This window comes from Lycorma delicatula, chromosome 4 (genome assembly GCF_047948215.1).
Source record: "Lycorma delicatula isolate Av1 chromosome 4, ASM4794821v1, whole genome shotgun sequence".
Taxonomy (NCBI): Eukaryota; Metazoa; Arthropoda; class Insecta; order Hemiptera; family Fulgoridae; genus Lycorma; species Lycorma delicatula.
Genome location: NC_134458.1, coordinates 93167551 through 93185138, shown reverse-complemented (window position 1 = coordinate 93185138; position 17588 = coordinate 93167551). Strand labels below are relative to the sequence as shown.

Here is a 17588-nt window from a genome sequence, read left to right as displayed (position 1 = left end):
AAATAACGATATGTATTATTATCCTTTTATACTCCTTAATTTTTTAATGCTGTCCGATGAAGGTTTTTCATAATCCTTGACTCTTCCAGACAAATGACAGAACAGTTCCTTTTTGTTACCTATGGAATAGCACTCGTCACATTCCGGACATGTCTATAAACTTTATAAATTATGTCGCGATTTTACTTTGATGTCGTGATACATTACTACAAAGACCTTATAATTAATACAATAACTGTGCGTTATTTATACTACAATCCCCTTCTGAGTTAAGACCCGTTTGTATTATAGGCTCGTAATACATTTTTCTCGATAAAGGGAATACATTAATTAGATGCTTTACACTAATTTTCCCGATCTTTTCTTACAGATGTGAACAATTTAAGTATAAAAGATACTAGTAAAAATTGATTTTTCTGAGAGTAATGATGTAATATATACATATATTCATTCCCGTGGCGGATAGATATCACTTATATTTTGGTCGGAACGGTAAAAAAGTAAAGAAAGAGATGATTTTAATTCTTCATTTTTCTGATAAGGTTGATGAGGTATACTTGTTATTCTTGAAAACGGCTGTATCGATTTTTAGGGAGCGATTCATGTCTCATTTCAGAGCATCTATAACATTCATAATTACACAACTTTTAGCATTTATACATTATTATAACTTATTAAATATTACAATTAAATGGAAAAAAATAAATCGTAAAATTAATCGCAGGAATTGTATTTAAATTTATGATTTACAAGAAATATAATTAAAAAACAAAAACAAATACATTTTAATTAATATTTATAAAAAATAATTTTTCACAGTAGCAATTAAAAAACTATTAAAATAAGCAGTTTTTATTAATATTAAAATTATGTATATAAAGAATGTGATATCATAAAAAATAATTTAATACTAAAAGCATTGAATGACCGTCAAGAAAAAAGATTGGAGTTGAAAGATTGTATAAAATTAGACAAAAAGAAACCAGTTTAAAAATAAAATAAAAAAAACATATAAATACACGCACACAGACATTTAAATATGTAAATGTTAATTATTCATTGAAAAAATTAAGTATGCATCCTCGATATCACACGATGAGATTATAAAAAAACATATTTATAGATATTGTACTACAAAACAATAACTGGTTAATATAACATAATCCACACGATCGTATATCATTTTATAAAATATTACACTTACGATAATAATATTACTAAAAACTTTAATTTAAATAGAAAAAGGGAAGAGCGTTATCCAGTTATATTTAATTCATGGTCATTTTTTACGTAATAAAAAGTAAAACAAAAACTTACTTACGTAATTTGAAAGAACACTAAACCATTTCAAATTCCAAATTAATTATCCAGACATAAAAATAATTTATCCACACAACACTCGCGATGTCAAAAATAACACTAAAAGAGGATAATGATAAGTATATTTGTATTCATAATTATTTTTCATTCTTTACTCGTAGAGCTAATATACAATGAATTTTTCTTAAGTTTTCTTTAAAAATAAAAAATAAACAAGTTGTTTATATATATTTTTTTTTAATTTTACGAATTAACAGACTGAAAATGAGTAATAACACATTTATAAACACACAAATAACTCTTCTTTACAAACGTAGAGTAGCTATTATTTTACCTACTTGAATAAATAAGGGAAAATGACGATCCAGATGAAGTCAAAGAAGATTTAAAACGATTGTGAAAAAAAAACGTCCTGCTTATAATATTGGACGACATGAAACATCAACAAATCCAGAGAGAGTTTCTGATGACAATCGTTTAACAAACAAGGCTATCAGCATATTAATAAACGCGTCAGAAAACTTGACACGAGTAGAACAATTGCTAATTGCTAAATCGTGTTTTACAACGTAAATATTCGTTTTATTTGTTATCTTTTACATAACATCCGGAATAATATATTATACAGACAACGACCTAAAATAAAAACACTACAATTTACAGTCAGAGCAGACAAATTTATACCCTATCCTCTTTTCGTATTAGAACACTTCTAGATATTCTATCAAATTAATTTGGCAGAATCCTTGATGTTAGCGGGTGAAAAAAGAGCGATCTATCGGTGGATAAATAGTAATTTTTCCCCCCTTTGGAAGACCAAAAACAGGAATTATTCGTGCAAAATTCAGTATACTATTATTAAAAAATCTGACAATAAAGTTGTAATACTTTCATGGCATCCGTTATTTATTCGTAAATACTGGAAAAATAATAATTACACATAAAAAAAGTTATTTCTTTTAATGGATGGAGGTAATTTATGATAGTGTTATTGTAAAAGTATCATTATTTGTTTAAATAAACCAAAAACAGTTTTTTACCAGTAAATTGTCCCAAGTACATGAAATATACAAAATTTCATCAAAATCGGTTTATCCAATCAAAAATTATTAAACTTCAAACACGCCAACACACGTAGATATGTACGTATGAACATTACCCCTCACTTTTTTTTGTTTTTTGGGGTTCCTGGGTCATGAAACGCCGATAAATTAAAAAATGACTCGTACCAAATTTTTTGACTGATTGCCATACTTTCCTTCTAGCAGCATAGTTTTTGAGCTATGATGCTAGAAAAGTAAAACTAAGATTATTTTACGTCTCGGGTAGTTCAAACTTTATTACGGATGTAAAAAACAATAATATTACGTCTGAAATAAATTATTCAATTTTTGAGAACGTAGACATTCTTTGAAATTAATTTTTATCATCTTAATTATTAAAACGTTTAATTCAGATTCATTTGTACTGTTTTATTTCCAATTACGAGTAATACTGAGTAGATTTCACAGTATTAATAGCAGAACTAATTTTTCGTTATGTAGAATTAAACGTTAGTTGCGAGAAGACCTTGCTTTTCTCTCCTTGCTGTTTATAGTAAATTAAAGGCCGTTCGAACATATTAAAACAAATAAAGGAGGTAACATTTTTCCAAAATAAAAGGAAACTTTTATTACACTAATCTAAATATTCATACACTACTGCCATTGTAAGACATTTTTAAACAAATTAAAAAAATGGTTTTACTATCATTGTATTAATAAAATTAATTATTTTTATTGATTGTTTTTTTTATAAAAGTATTAATTAATTTTTTATATTTTCATTTTTTGTTATCTGAGTTTCGTATTTTTTTTTCATTTTAGAAGATATTCATTTTTTAATAAATGCAGGAGGGAAAAGATTTTTCCTAAATTTATGACAATTAATATACCTGTAAACAATTTGACATTATGAATGCCAGATAATAATAAACAACTGGTTAAATTTGGAGATAAATCAGTTTTCGTAATAAAAGTGTGTTATTTTTAATTTTTATAACTGTTTCTTATTTAAAAAATCTTTTTTTATATATTTATACCAGACGGACCAGAAAACGAAAAAATTTTGAAACGCAGCCGTGAAAAGGCGGCAGCACTTCATAACTGTGCTGTTGAGGCAGGTACAATTCTTGCCATTTAATAACAATGGACCAGTGGATCGGTTCACAAGCGTGTTTGCCGTAAAGGTGAATTACAAAAACGGTGATAGTTTGTGAGTGCTGCTTGCAGGGGATTTCTACGTCACTACAATTTAAGACTTCATGATCGTGTTCCATCTTGTCATGCGGTCAAAATATGGATTGAGAATTTTAAAGACAAGGGTTCAGTTTTAAAGAAAAAACCGTTAGGGGCTCCACAAACTCAGCGAACCCCAAAGAATATTGAAGTTGTTCGGGTTTCGTTCACAAGAAGTCCTCGACGTTATGCTCGTAAATACGCATCGGTTTTGTGTCTCAGCTGAACAACGGTTCAACGAATACTCTACCAAGACTTACAATTTTATCTATAAAAAGTAAAAATTGTGTAGCAATCAAAACCACGAACCATCTGGTGCAACAGCAATTCTGAAAAAAAAATTATGTTAAAGATCAAAGATTACCTCGGTTTCATTCAAAACTTGTGATTATCGGACTAAGCGCAACAAACAAAATTGCCGATATTGGGGTCCCCTCATAACCTTCTTGGAGTTACACGAACGGCCTTTATATAGCCCAACCAAAGTTACCGTTTGGTGTGCCGTAATCATCACCTGGCGTGATGAGGCAGTAATTTTTTGAAGATGTGAAAGGTAACGCAACGACTATATAAGATTAGCTCAATATATTTCAATGCTTGAGAAACTTTTGTAAAAGAACAACTCGAAAACTTCCTCGAGATGGATAAGCCGTGGTTTCAGTAAAATGTGACCATACTGCTACAACATCAATGACAGCCCTTTGGTGACCACGTAATCTCACAGATTTGTGAAACTTCTTGACCCCAAGATCACCGGACTTATTGGTATGCGACTTCTTTTGTGGAGTCATCTTAAGAATAACGTGTACAGCACTCGACCAACAACAATCGCGTCGTTGAAAACCATAATTCAAGAAGAAATTCGCGATATTTCTACAGAGGTGATGCAAACCGCCATGCAAAATCTTCATGATGGATTCGAGGAACACATACACCGGGACGGGCAGCACCTACTCGACATTGTTTCTAAAAACTGAAAATTGGTATGTGAACCCTAATGTCATGTAGTGCAGTTTTATTTTTCAATAATAAAACTAGCAAAAACATTTTTTAAGGTTGTGAGAGTTACTTTACGTTGGAAAAACCAGAAACCAGAGATGTAATTTTCTATAAGAATATACCTTTTCTTTACAGAAATTGTAAAGCCTGAAACAAAGCGCCAATAGAAAAGGAGGGAAACATCGGAAACTCACTAACGACAGAAAGAAAGACATTTTACTTCCTACTTCAAAAACATGTTCATAGGAAAATTATGTTCATACGTAATTACCTAGAAAATTTTTAACCTGTTTATTTAAAATTAAATAACTTCCTTTCACACAAGAAAATTACTCTTTTGATTGTTTTAAATAACTCTAATTACATAAATCTGAATTTGCTTGATCCTCGTTCAACATGTATTTAAAATTTTCCAAATAACTCTTTTTTAAATTGTTAATTTACTCTGTAGATTTTATTCAATTATACGTACACAAAAATTTAAGAATTATTTCATTTAGTCATTTTTTTTATTTCCAAGTTGTTACAGTTTGGAATTTTTGTCGATATGGAAAGTATAGTAACGGATTAAAATATGGGGTACTAATTTTTGTTTTCCAATTTATCGATATTTTGAAGTTCCCGAGTGCAAGAATGAAAAAATTACTTAATTCTGTAGGAATTATATTTGTGTTGACAAATATTCTGCTAAATGTCTGGTGGTACGCCGGAACGAGTACATGAAATTTTTATGTGGCGATTGATGTACACTGGGTATTGATGCTGAACTCCCTGCAACGTTTGAATCTCTTTCAGCTTTAGCAGCACCTTTTTTTTTATTTAACTCCCCCCCAGGAGTAATTGAAAAATGTTTGCCTACTTTTCTTATACATATCTCATTTTAATACAGCCAAATTTTAATTTCCTAGATATTTGGAAAATTGGATGTACATATAAAAGTTTTTAGCATGAATTCAGTTACTGCATGATGAGAATTTTTTGTAAAATTTTCGGGATTTTAAATGAGGATTCAAACAAGAAATATTAATGATATAAAATTTTGAGCGCTTTTGTACGGAATATATCTTGATATTTGAAACGGGACCTTACTATGCCCCCTCTTATTTTGAGAAAAATCTGTATTTTTGTAATCTATATGCTTAGTTTGTATTTAACAAAATATTTGATGAAATTAGTTTTGGTTGAACATTCGCAAACGAAAAGAGAAATAAAATAACTTTTTTAAATATTTCTAGGAAATAATTTTTTAATATCTAAAACCTTTCCACCCTCTCGGAAAAAAAAATGTTTTCCATGCTTGACTGATTGATGATAAATTTAAAAAAAATTACGGATTAGAATAAATGGAGTTTAAATCCCGAATTGTAAACTAACGTCTGCTTATTTTTCTCTTAAGATTAGAGCTAGTTGACAATAAAAGTTTGCGTTACTTTGTAATAAATTTCTTGAGAATAATTTTAGTTCAATTTTGAGTTTTATAGACTTAAAGCTAATTTTGATAATAAATCTGTAAAATACTTTTTCGTAGGTTGTTTAATTTTTCAAAACTATGCACAAACAAAAGAAAGTATTTTGATGAATGTACCCTAAAAACTCACCCCAATGTTTTTAGTGAATTTGAAAAAAAATTATAAAAGTCTGACAAAAAAACCGACGATAAAACAGAATTTGACTTAGATCAGTAAAATAAACAAAAAACACACAATCCAGTATTTTTTCATTGTTCAACGCTAGATTTTGTCGGAAGGAGAACGTAAGATTCTCAAACGCATTGGCTGTAGTTAAAACAAACCATCACTATCAGTTACCAAGCGTAAAAGAGCCAAATCATCATGCACGCGCACTCACAGCTTTACTACTGTATAGACCGCGCGAGACGCACATGTATATCATAACTTTGAAACAAAGGTTGAATCTACTTACTTTGCTCGTTCGAGGAATAAAAATAACGGATCTCTCGTGCAGTATCCGATTCGGAAGAATAATAATAAAGTCTTCCCCGCACACCTATTGGTTTATAAACGGTGTGGAATTAAGAAAATATATTTTTTTAGATATTAACAAAAATCCTTAAATCATATTTAACAGCGAGTTCATTATTTACTTTAAGTCTTTATAAATAAAACACCTCGCAACAATAATGAAAAATAATTAAAGATGAAAAAGAAAGTAAGAAAATGTAAATAATAAAAAAATAATTTGTGCGCTTCAACAACGAAAAAATTAAAATAAATCTCTCTTATACGCTTAGCCCGTATGCGCCTCAACAAAAATACGCGGTGAATGGAAAACGGACTATTTTAAAAATTAATTATTTTAAATTTATGTAACGTTTTTATTTAATGCAAAATTTGTATTGTTAAATTCATGACAGTAATGAAGTAAAAATTTAAATATTTATAACAAATGAATAATATTAAACAAGACAAACGTTTAAAAAAAACCTACATATTCTATCGATTTAATTTGATAAATTAGTACAATGAAAACCTTTTGACGTTAAATACGTGAAAAAAAATATGAATACATTTAATTAAAATAAATTTATTACTTAAACCTTTTCTTTTAGTTACGATGAATAATGTTTCCAAATAATAAAAAAAACACTATTAAGTTCATAAAAACACAATTCACTAAAAGATATTTCCATAAGAAACAATTGCCGAGTTATAATTTTCACAAATTATTTTTCTACATTATTTTTTCTTTAAAAGAAGACTTTTAATACGACGAATCACTTGTTATTTAACACGTCTATTTACATAATTTTATAACGCATAACATTATCACTGTATTTTGTTTAACGTAAAAAACCATGCGCGCGTAAAAACACCGTACTCACGTAAATAGGAAAGCAAGTAAAATAATACTTAACTCGACGACTTATAACAAACCGCAGTTGTAAATTAATCGGTATGCTAAAATAACAAATCAAAAAATTCCTTAAAATGATTAAAATAACATTTATAAATACTTATACGAAATGTTTATGATTAAATGTTAAAAATAGTTTGATATTATAGTGATATGTATAACAGAGTAAGAGATAAACAGTTCTTTAATACGAAGATCAATAATATTTCCCACACATACGTACAAAACAATATTTGTCAATAATATTGCAGTATCTTAATCAAATCCTTATCAACGTTTATGGCAATAAATGACACAGAAAGTAATATATATATATATGCTAATTAATAGTATAAAACATGAGAGATTTTTCACGCAGTTAACTTTATTTACATTTACAAAATAAACTAAAATATTCATTAGATTAAAAATATTTTTCTGGACACTTTTTCTACAAGTTTTCATAATTATTTAATTGTCTCTACTAAATTTTAGTTGTAAGTAAAATTAAATAACAGGATTAAAATATTAAAAAAAATATTAATTATTAATTAACACGATAGATAAACCGAATCAAATTTATTTTGATATAACTAACTTAAGATTTAGATTATTTAAATTAACGTAAAACGCTTTCAGGTTATCATTTGTAACACGCTTTTAAATTACCGTCATACTATTATTTTTAACTTTAAAGTCGGTGATGCTTCTCTGTTAAGTTAAAAAGAAATCCGTTCAGATTTTGATTTGAAAGAATGTAATATTTTTATTGTATTTGTTCATTCAAATATATAACTAAATATTTCATTTTTTACTTTACATAAAACAAAAACAAAAACTCCTTTAAAACATGTAACAGAAAATACATCTGTCTATCAAATTTTTAGAAAAAATATTACGATCGCCCAAATTAAAAATGACTCGTAATTCTTTATTTTTAATCGGGGTAAAGTATTTACTTCAAAATTTTAATTTTAACGAGTTTTTTTTAATCAACGCGCGGAAATACGAATGTAAAAAAATTATGTAATTTTTTCGCTCTCGATTTTGTAATCGATGCATATTTCGATAACGATAATTTAATAAAATGAAAAAAAAATATTTTGAAAGAAAGTGTATATTTATATAAGAATTCTTTAAAATAATATAAGAAGAAAATGTAATCTTATCGACAATTTATAAAACGTATTTCTATATCGAGCCGATAAAGGTAAGTTACCGAGATATTTTGTCGAACGGAGAAGTCCGCATACCCCACTCCATGATATATCATCGGCCAGGTCCCAACATCAATCTGTCTGTTACAGTACCTTAGTTCTTCCTTACCTGGCACAGATAAGCGTGTTTACTCGTGCTTATTCTGTCGCGAACAGACGATTTCATTTATTACACGGTTCTGTGAATCGCAAACGACTCGTTCAACGTTCACAGCATATTTTATTAAAATTTCCAAAGTTTATTAATTAAACTGCCCGAGGTTTTTTTTATTTTTAAAATGTCTTTCGCCCATCATATATATATATATATATATATATATATATATATATATATAATCTTTATGTGACTAGAATTCTCATCAATAATTTAACTAGCTTTCGTAATAAAAGAAATGAGATATGGCAAAAAATTATTTCTTCTGAGAATGAATTAACTTTTTACTTGTATCAACGCAAGAATATAAAGATATAAAGCCGAGAACCAAATGCCAAACATCAATCTTTTTTTTCCTGGTTAGCCTCTGGGAATCACCGTCAGGTATTACTTCAGAGGATGATATGTATGAGTGTAAGTGAAGTGAAGTCTTGTACAGTCTCAAGTCGATCATTTCTTAGATGTATGGTTAATTGAAACCCAACCACCAAAGAACACCGGTATCCACGATCTAGTATTCAAATCTGCATAAAAGTAACTGCCTTTACTAGGATTTGAATGTTGGAATTCTCGACTTCAAAATCAGCTGATTTGCGAAGACGCGTTTACCACTAGACCAACCAGGCGGGTTGCCAAACATCAATCTAGTATTTCTAAACATCACGTTAAATACTCCTATAATAGAAGCGTAACTGTTAATTTACTTTTTATTTACACACTTAAAATTCTTTAAAAACCGCTTAATAACTACGACGCGCCTTTTAGTAGGTACTAGCTACCTATTATGTATATATTTCTCTCCGCAGTGGTAACGTCGCAATTAATTTAAAAACGTTTTTAATTTTTAAATAGTAAATAATAGCAAGAGTTATTCGCTAACGGTTATTTTTTAAATACCACCGTACAAATCTGTTTATCCGGATTATACTAACGAATTAACCAGGTTTTTTAATTTTTAAAACAACCATTCCTGACTGAAATAGCCTTTGAAAAATACGTGATAAATGAAAAAACCGCCGGTTTAAAAACTAAATTAGTCGAGGATAACAATAAAATATTAAGCAGTTAATAAAATATAGATTATGGATTTTTTGCGCGTTTTACATCGGTTTCAGTCGAATAACATAAAAAGTAGTAAAACGTCTACTTTTCTTTATTTATCTTGAGTTTATTTAAAAAAAAATAAAATAAATTAAATCGCGTAAATCAAGAAAAAAAAACTAGGAATAAAATAAGATTCTCCCTTACTACAAAACGAGTCTTTAATCTTCAACAAACTAACAGATAAAGATGTAATGCGACTGGTATAGTATAAAAGTATTTTATCATTAAATTACTGACATGAAATATAGTATTACTAAATATACGAGTATAAACAATTATTCCTAGGGCATCATTCATAAAAAACGTAAATAAATGTTGAATGTGTAAGAAATTTATCAGTATTTTATCATTTGATATTATGTTTATGTGATAAATCATATTAAATAAATTTTTAAACAAATAAATAATCGTGAAAACGATATTAATCATTAAACTATTCCAGAAGTAATAATAACAATAATAATAATCGTATTAATGAAAATTAACAGCAATATTTTAAGCGAATAATTCCAAAATTACTTCATAAATAGATTTATTTATAAAACAAAAAGTAAATAACAAATATTAGTTTATATTATCTGTATACCTACTAACCACTTGATGGCGTTGTATCCAAGACAAATCACAGTAAGCAGTATGTTAACGAACGTACACAAGAGATGCCACATCAAAGAACCACATGAAAATGGTAACAATATTGTCAAACTTTCATTATCATCATCAATTTTCTGTTAATGAACTATTGGCATTGACGCACACATTATCGCAGGTTATCTTTATGGCCGTGACCTACGACAGTTGCAAGAGCGTGTTCAGTTAAGATCATGCAAACAGATTTTAATAAGTGGATGAATACTTTAACAAAAAAAATTTAAAAAAAATTAGATAATACAAAAATAGATTCCTTTTAGTATGTAGACTATTTAAAGGTCGGAACGTAATTAAGAATTCGCAACGTACGTTACTCGTTATTCTATATATCAAAAACGTTTTTCAATAGTTATTAGGTTTGTGGGTTACTTATTTTAGTTATAAATAAATATTTAGATATGACAAAATTTAATCCGGCTGCACTGTATGTGGTTAACCTGAATCCCTTATGCTGTACTTCCACAACACTTAAAATTCAAACTCCTTTTAAAGTAATGAAGTTGGAAATTTATTATTTTTTATCCTAGAATCTCATTTATGTTTCATTCTTATTAAAAAAAAATATTTAAAAAAAAAAAAAATATATATATATATAAGATTTATTTTAAAGGAGAAGTGTAAAGAGTAATTTTTTTTAAAAATGCACAAATTCAACCCGATACTAAATTATATTGACATGTGGTACAATACAATTTCATTTAAAACACATAAAATTATAATATTTTGGGCTTATTTAAGTAAAAAGATTTTCCCTACTCCCTTATTAGTAATGCTGAAAAATATTCCTTCCATAATAGAATATTAAAACTTTTAAAATCGATCGGTTAAAACAATAAAAATTTCGAGAAATCTATAGCATTTATATTTTTTTATGTAAGGAACTCTTACCCCTGAGGGATAAGGCGGAGAAAACTGTTCTCCCATTATATCACCGCATTTAGAGGAAAAAATAATTTTAAATTGTTCAAGTGTATAAGATAAAACAGTAAACAATTTTTTAAGAAGATATGAAGGGTCTCCCAAAATGAACCGATATTTTAAATTTGGCGCCATTTTTCGCGGTAAAACCAGAGGATATTGTTATAATCTGTTATCAGTAAAAACTGAGGATAAATTATGGAAAAGTACATAGTTGAACAACTCGTAGAAATTGTAAAAATAACAATATAACAAGTCTTTGAAAAAATCATCTTTAGTGACGAGCCAAATTTTCTTCTTCGGCTTAACCGATAAACAAAATTTTCGAATTTGGGGATCAGAAAATCCAAAGTAGATTGAAAAACTTCCTATACATCCTGGACAGGTCACGTTTTGGTGCGGACTTTCGACTGGAGATTCGATTGGAGCTTACTTCTTCAAACATGAAAATGGAGATGCCGTTACCGACATATCGTGAGCTGATTTCTAACTTTTTATGCCTAAAATTAATGATATGTGTGTGGAAGATATGTGGTTTCAACAAGACGGTGCAACATGTTACACTGACGGTGAAACCGTGCAGTTATTGTAAGAAAAAATTACCGTCGTTGTTCCGTTCCTAGCTGAGCCGGCTAGTGCTGCGGTCTAGTTTCTATTAGTTCTTGCCTGCGAGTCAGATTCATACCTCCATTCGGCTGAAGAATCCCGTCCGGCGTCGTCATGCGTTCTCTTAGTCTTATGAGACTTGTTTTGTGTAGTATTTTAAGTGCGTCTAATGTGACTAAATTAAATTCAACTATCCTAGAACATGGTTTCATCTGAATAAAACTGTCGACTTTTCCCAGCAATTACCTAAACGTGTTTTGGAAAATTTTGTCAAAAAAGTGAACATGTGCAGCCAAGGTCGGGGCGCTCATTTGTCAGATGTTTTGTATCAACATAACCGCCATGTCACTACTTTTTAATAAAACAAAAATATTATCAAATAAAAAAATTAAAATTTCGGCTTCGTTTGGGACACCTTTGTAATCCGATATTTACTGAGTAAAATTTTCATACTAATCAAACCCCTTTAAGATGTAACCCCTTTTCAGTATCTCCCCATCCTTCATTCGGTTTTTAAAAAATTTAAACCAAAAATTCTCTCAATATAGGTTATAAAAAACCATTAAAAATTAGATTACTCGTAAAAGTCATAATAAGTTTAAACCTTTATTTGAATTATAAAGCCTACATACATACGTACTTTACTTTTTTAAACTACACTTAATATTTTTGACTCGGGATCCACAGAAGTTTAAAAATAAAAAAATATGAGAGCTTATTTTTTGAGCCGGTAGCACAACGCGTATCCTCAATTATAAACGATGGGCTTTACAAACCAACCTATGATTGGAAGTTGAAAATAAACCGGTCACTAAATCGTATGCGATTAGTCATCTGTAATCTATAATCTTGCTACTCACCCGTTTCCAGACTAAAAGTAAGCTATGAACCGTGAAATTTATCATTTTCGCCGCCTTTGATACTTTTTATTTTTTTTTGCGGCTTGATACTTTTTCAAACGGAAAGACAAATTCCCTGGTAATTAAAAGAAATGCTTCTTCAGACATCCTCTTAAAGCTCTTATTAATGTAAATTCAGACGCTTCTTCAGATAACTCCATACAAAAAAGTCACGATCATCTGGTGATCGCCGGTCCCAAAGTCCAATACTCCGTCCAGCTCAACGACCGATTAATTTGAAAACGGTATAAAGAATTTCTACGATATGCCGAAGTACCGTATTAATGTACGGAAAATAGAAGAATTTATTTATGGAATAGTAAGATTTGGAACAGCATAATTTAACGCGCCTAAAATACCTGTAAACTGTCACCATACCGCTGGACATACGCCTAAAGACAAAATATTATCATCAGTAATAGAGATGACTTGCAAATTATCAAAAACTTAATTTTTTATTTAGTTTGTATGCATAAAAACAAGCTGATATTTTATAGCATATCTTTATGATTTTTTGGTGTTCATGCGAAATTTCAGGAGGCAAACCGGTCGGTAAATAACATATCTACAACGGATCAAAGGCATAAAAGCCTTTGCGTGGGACACCTGTATATATCTATGAGCATATTAAAAAATTAATAACTGCATAAATGAGAAAAAAGGTAAATTAATTTGATATGTTGGAGGTTTTATTCACAAAAGTCTGATTTTTTTCAAAAACGCAAGTAAAAAAAAAAAAAAAAATAATAAAAATAAACGAACAAACGAATAAAAATTGTATTTTAACAATAAGTCTACAAAGAAGTAAATTAGTTTATCCGCAGCGAGGAAGGACTAGGAAGCGATTTGAAAAATTCCTTTACTGCTTCTCTGTTTAATAGCTTCCTACTTCACACGTGAGTTAAAGCAATAATTTCATCTTTTTTATCCCCCACTGAGTTAATATAATTAATAATATTCTACAGATATCCCATAATTTATATAGAAAATATAGAAACATACATAGGAAAATAATCATTTTTTTTATGAAAACTATTTTTATTTACATAATGTGCTCTAATAATTACCGTTGTTTTGAAGTCACTTTTTGATGCGTGACCGCTGAAGAACTCGTGATACTACACGTTTTCATACATAGAAAGAATAAACATTTTTATATGAAGAGCATGGTGTACCAGGAAAAAACAGCGGCTGGAGTTTATGGTTGTAACGGCGACGGCGATGCTTTCCTTGAGACGATTTATGTTTTGTATCTTTTCCTGATACACTATGGCCTTCATAAAAAATATGTTTATTTTTCCTACGTATAGAAACTTACGGGACACTCTGTTTAGATAATAAAGTTTGTAGGGAAAAGCGACTATTATACATTTAGTAAACTCAGGATCTCATTCTTAAGGTAAGAAGGAAAATTTAAGTTACATAAAGGTCAAGATTCCCGGATAACATGGATAATTTGAAACACTGTCATATTAAAATCGTCATTTTCCAAATCACTTTGTACCTTCACGGACCAAGGCAAAACGCTATGGTTTCTCTATCCTTAAATTCTAGGCCATGTAGCCCACTCAATTGTTTGTTTTCAAACGTGTTTTACTTTCAAAAACAAATAGAAAACTAAAAGCATCTTAAAGAAGTTCGGTTAAAAAAATTTTAACATTGAAATTTACGATCGGTTACTTTTTTAAAAGTAAACTGCTGAAGGGAACTAATAAAAGGATCGGTGATATCTATGTAATTTGTGATTACATCCACCCGGGTATCCCTGGTCAAGTTTAATAACAAAAATAAAAAAATACTGTGATACTGAAATGTTATTTTTCAAACGCATTCTATATTGAAGGATAATTAGAATCGACTCGAATACGTCAAAAACGTTTGGAACCAGTTACCATCCAAGGTAACCTTTCGATTGCCGTTATCTTTCTTTTAAGTAACGAAAAATATGGAGTAATTAAAATTCTACCGGTTATTTCTTCAAACGTTCTCGCTTTCGGAGGCCAATAAAGAGAAGTTAGCGTAGAAATAATTCAGGTCCGCCTTGTCCCTCAAAAATCCCTTCCTATTAATGAAATCGAAAGGCAAATCCATCAACAAAATATTAAAAACGGAAAAAATTATTCTTTAAAAGATAAAAATTTATATAAGTCTAATAATACAGTCAAACCGATTATTTTACTGAAAATACGGTTTTTCAAATAATTAATATTTTAAACTAACATATTAATTCCATTTGTATCAGTTTAATTAATTAATTCATGAAAAAAATTATTTATTATTTGTCATATTTATCGTTTTTGATACCAAAATAATAGTCTCAGCGCATGAATTGAATCTTATCATATCCCATTTATCACAGATTCTAAGCGAATCATAGCAGAGTTCTAAAAATCGTACTGATGACATGCAAAGGTCTGCATAAGCAATCACGCGGTCACCATTTCGTTTATTATCATTTTGCTTTATATTTAAGTTATTGTAAATAAATGCTGAAAATTTATGTAATTTCTTGTATCCCATTAGTTTCAAAGTAATATTTTCATTAATATTTTACAGAAAAAAGGATTACGGTGCGAAATCTAAAACGAAATATCTTCTCGATTATTCATCACCGTCGTTCAACTGAAACGGGCAGTATTCAAATGTGTCAAAATAAACAAGATTACTCTCTTTAAATCATATTTTATCGGTTAATCTTACAACAGCCTAGCATTCCCTATACATTTTATGTGATTAATCTATCATTTTATAATTTCATGAAGATTTGAAGGTTTTCCAGAGCAATCGGACACTACAAAGTTTCTATCGTGAATCTATACCTAATTGAAAATACCAATAATATTTTTTTTTTTGTGTTCAACCTATCTTTATCTTAGAAAATAAAAAAATAAACTGATTTCATGAATTTTTTTATACGGGAAATAATGATTTCGGCGAAAGATCTCAATCGACTCCCGCTTTTCGCGATCGCCAATCGTCACTGTGAAATAATTTTTCCTTTAAATGTTATCGGTTCACATAAATGGATGCGCATGCAGATGCAAAGGTTTGTCTAGGTTGTAGAGTGGTTGATACCATTTAGTTCATCGTGGATTCATTATTTCTACATTTCATCCGAACCGGGAAACAAGTTCTACTATCATTTCATTAATCGTGTTACGTTGTCGTGACTCATTTTACATCGAAATAAAAACGGAAATTTAACTCCAGGTGAGCATTTTCTCAACCGCGACCGCCGGTTGTCAGGAACGCAAATGTAATATTTAATCTAGTACGTCACAATATTTCGTAACATTTTATTGGCTTCCTGAATTCATGCATAAACTACAGTTTTCAATACATCTTCTAATAGCAATTGATGCAGATATAAAAGTTTGCCAAGGTACTCAGGCAGCCTACATTTTTTTTACGTGCACTGGATTCACCAATTTCAATATTCACGTGTTCCTGTTTGTAAACATTAACAGTACTGCCTAATTTTTCACTGGATTTCATTTTATAAAAATCTATATTTTCGTAAACATTTTACGAACCAATAAAATGACGTAAGTGAAATCCAAATCTACGAATAGATTTTATCGATTACCATCGCCGTTCGACAGAAAAGTGTAGCTACGTAATAATATAGGGTGTCCCATAAAAAACGCAACCCAACCTTATATTGGTAGATATTGAAATGATAAAAAGGCATGTGTAAATGTAATTTTTATTATTACCATCCATTACCTTACATTTAGAGTAAATGTTGGAAGTGGCCGCCATCTTCTTGAATACAAGCTTCAATTCTTTTTACAGCGTTTCTTGCAACTTTTTCCACAGTTTGTGGCTGGATATTTAATACAGCTTGTTCAATATTGACTTTAAATCGTTCAAGTGTTCGTGGTTTGTTGCTGTACGCTTTTTCTTTGAGGTAACCCCGTAGAAACAAATCCGCCGCAGTCAAATCTGGAGATCTTGGTGGCCACAAGCCTTAACTTTGGTAACCGATAACGCGATTACCAAAGAATTCCTCTACGAAATCAGAAGTTGAACCTGCGTAGTGCGATGTCGCACCGTCATGTTGTAGCCAGCAGTGTCTGTCTTCCTCTTCCAAGAGTGCGATGAACAGAAATAAAATATCCTGATATCGTTCTGCATTAATGGTGTACTCGAAAAAAATAGGACCGATTATTTTCTTCCGCGATATCGCGCACCACACACCCGACTTCTGCGGGTGTAATTGTTTTTCGTGATAAACGTGGGGATTTTCAGTGCTCCAAATTCTACTGTTTTTGCTGTTTACGTAGCCCTCCAAATGAAACCGTGCTTCATCTGTGAAAAATAACGAATCCATAGCATTAATTCCCTCACGCAGAAATCGACGGAACCATTGACAATATTGTAGCCGTTTTTCTTTGTCGGGCTCAAGAAGTCGATGAACCGTTTGAATGCGATAAGGTCGTAATTGTAATTGTTTGGTCGCCCGATGAACAGTTGATTTAGACAAATTAATTTCAGCAGACAAACGTCTGATCGATTTATTTGGCGAGGCGAGTAATCGGTCTTTGATTTCAGTGACTGTATCTGTATTTAACACTGACGCAGATCATTT

At 30.0% G+C, this 17588-nt stretch overlaps 1 protein-coding gene across 6 annotated transcripts in view; it reads right to left on the bottom strand.

Moving 5' to 3' along the window:
- ACC (acetyl-CoA carboxylase) overlaps window positions 1-17588 on the bottom strand; it is a 390006-nt gene that overhangs the window by 279574 nt on the left and 92844 nt on the right. Inside the window, exon 1 of one of the 6 annotated variants that reach the window (XM_075363679.1) lies at window positions 10518-10662. The exons of 3 other annotated variants lie outside the window; for them this stretch is intronic. Coding sequence is in view for 1 of the 3 variants with exons in the window: in XM_075363675.1 (XP_075219790.1) it covers window positions 10510-10591 (82 nt within the window). In the remaining 2 variants the exon portion in view is untranslated. Of the gene's footprint in view, window positions 1-10509; window positions 10663-17588 lie in introns of those variants that run through there. 2 more of the 6 variants (XM_075363675.1, XM_075363683.1) reach the window with 2 other exon arrangements.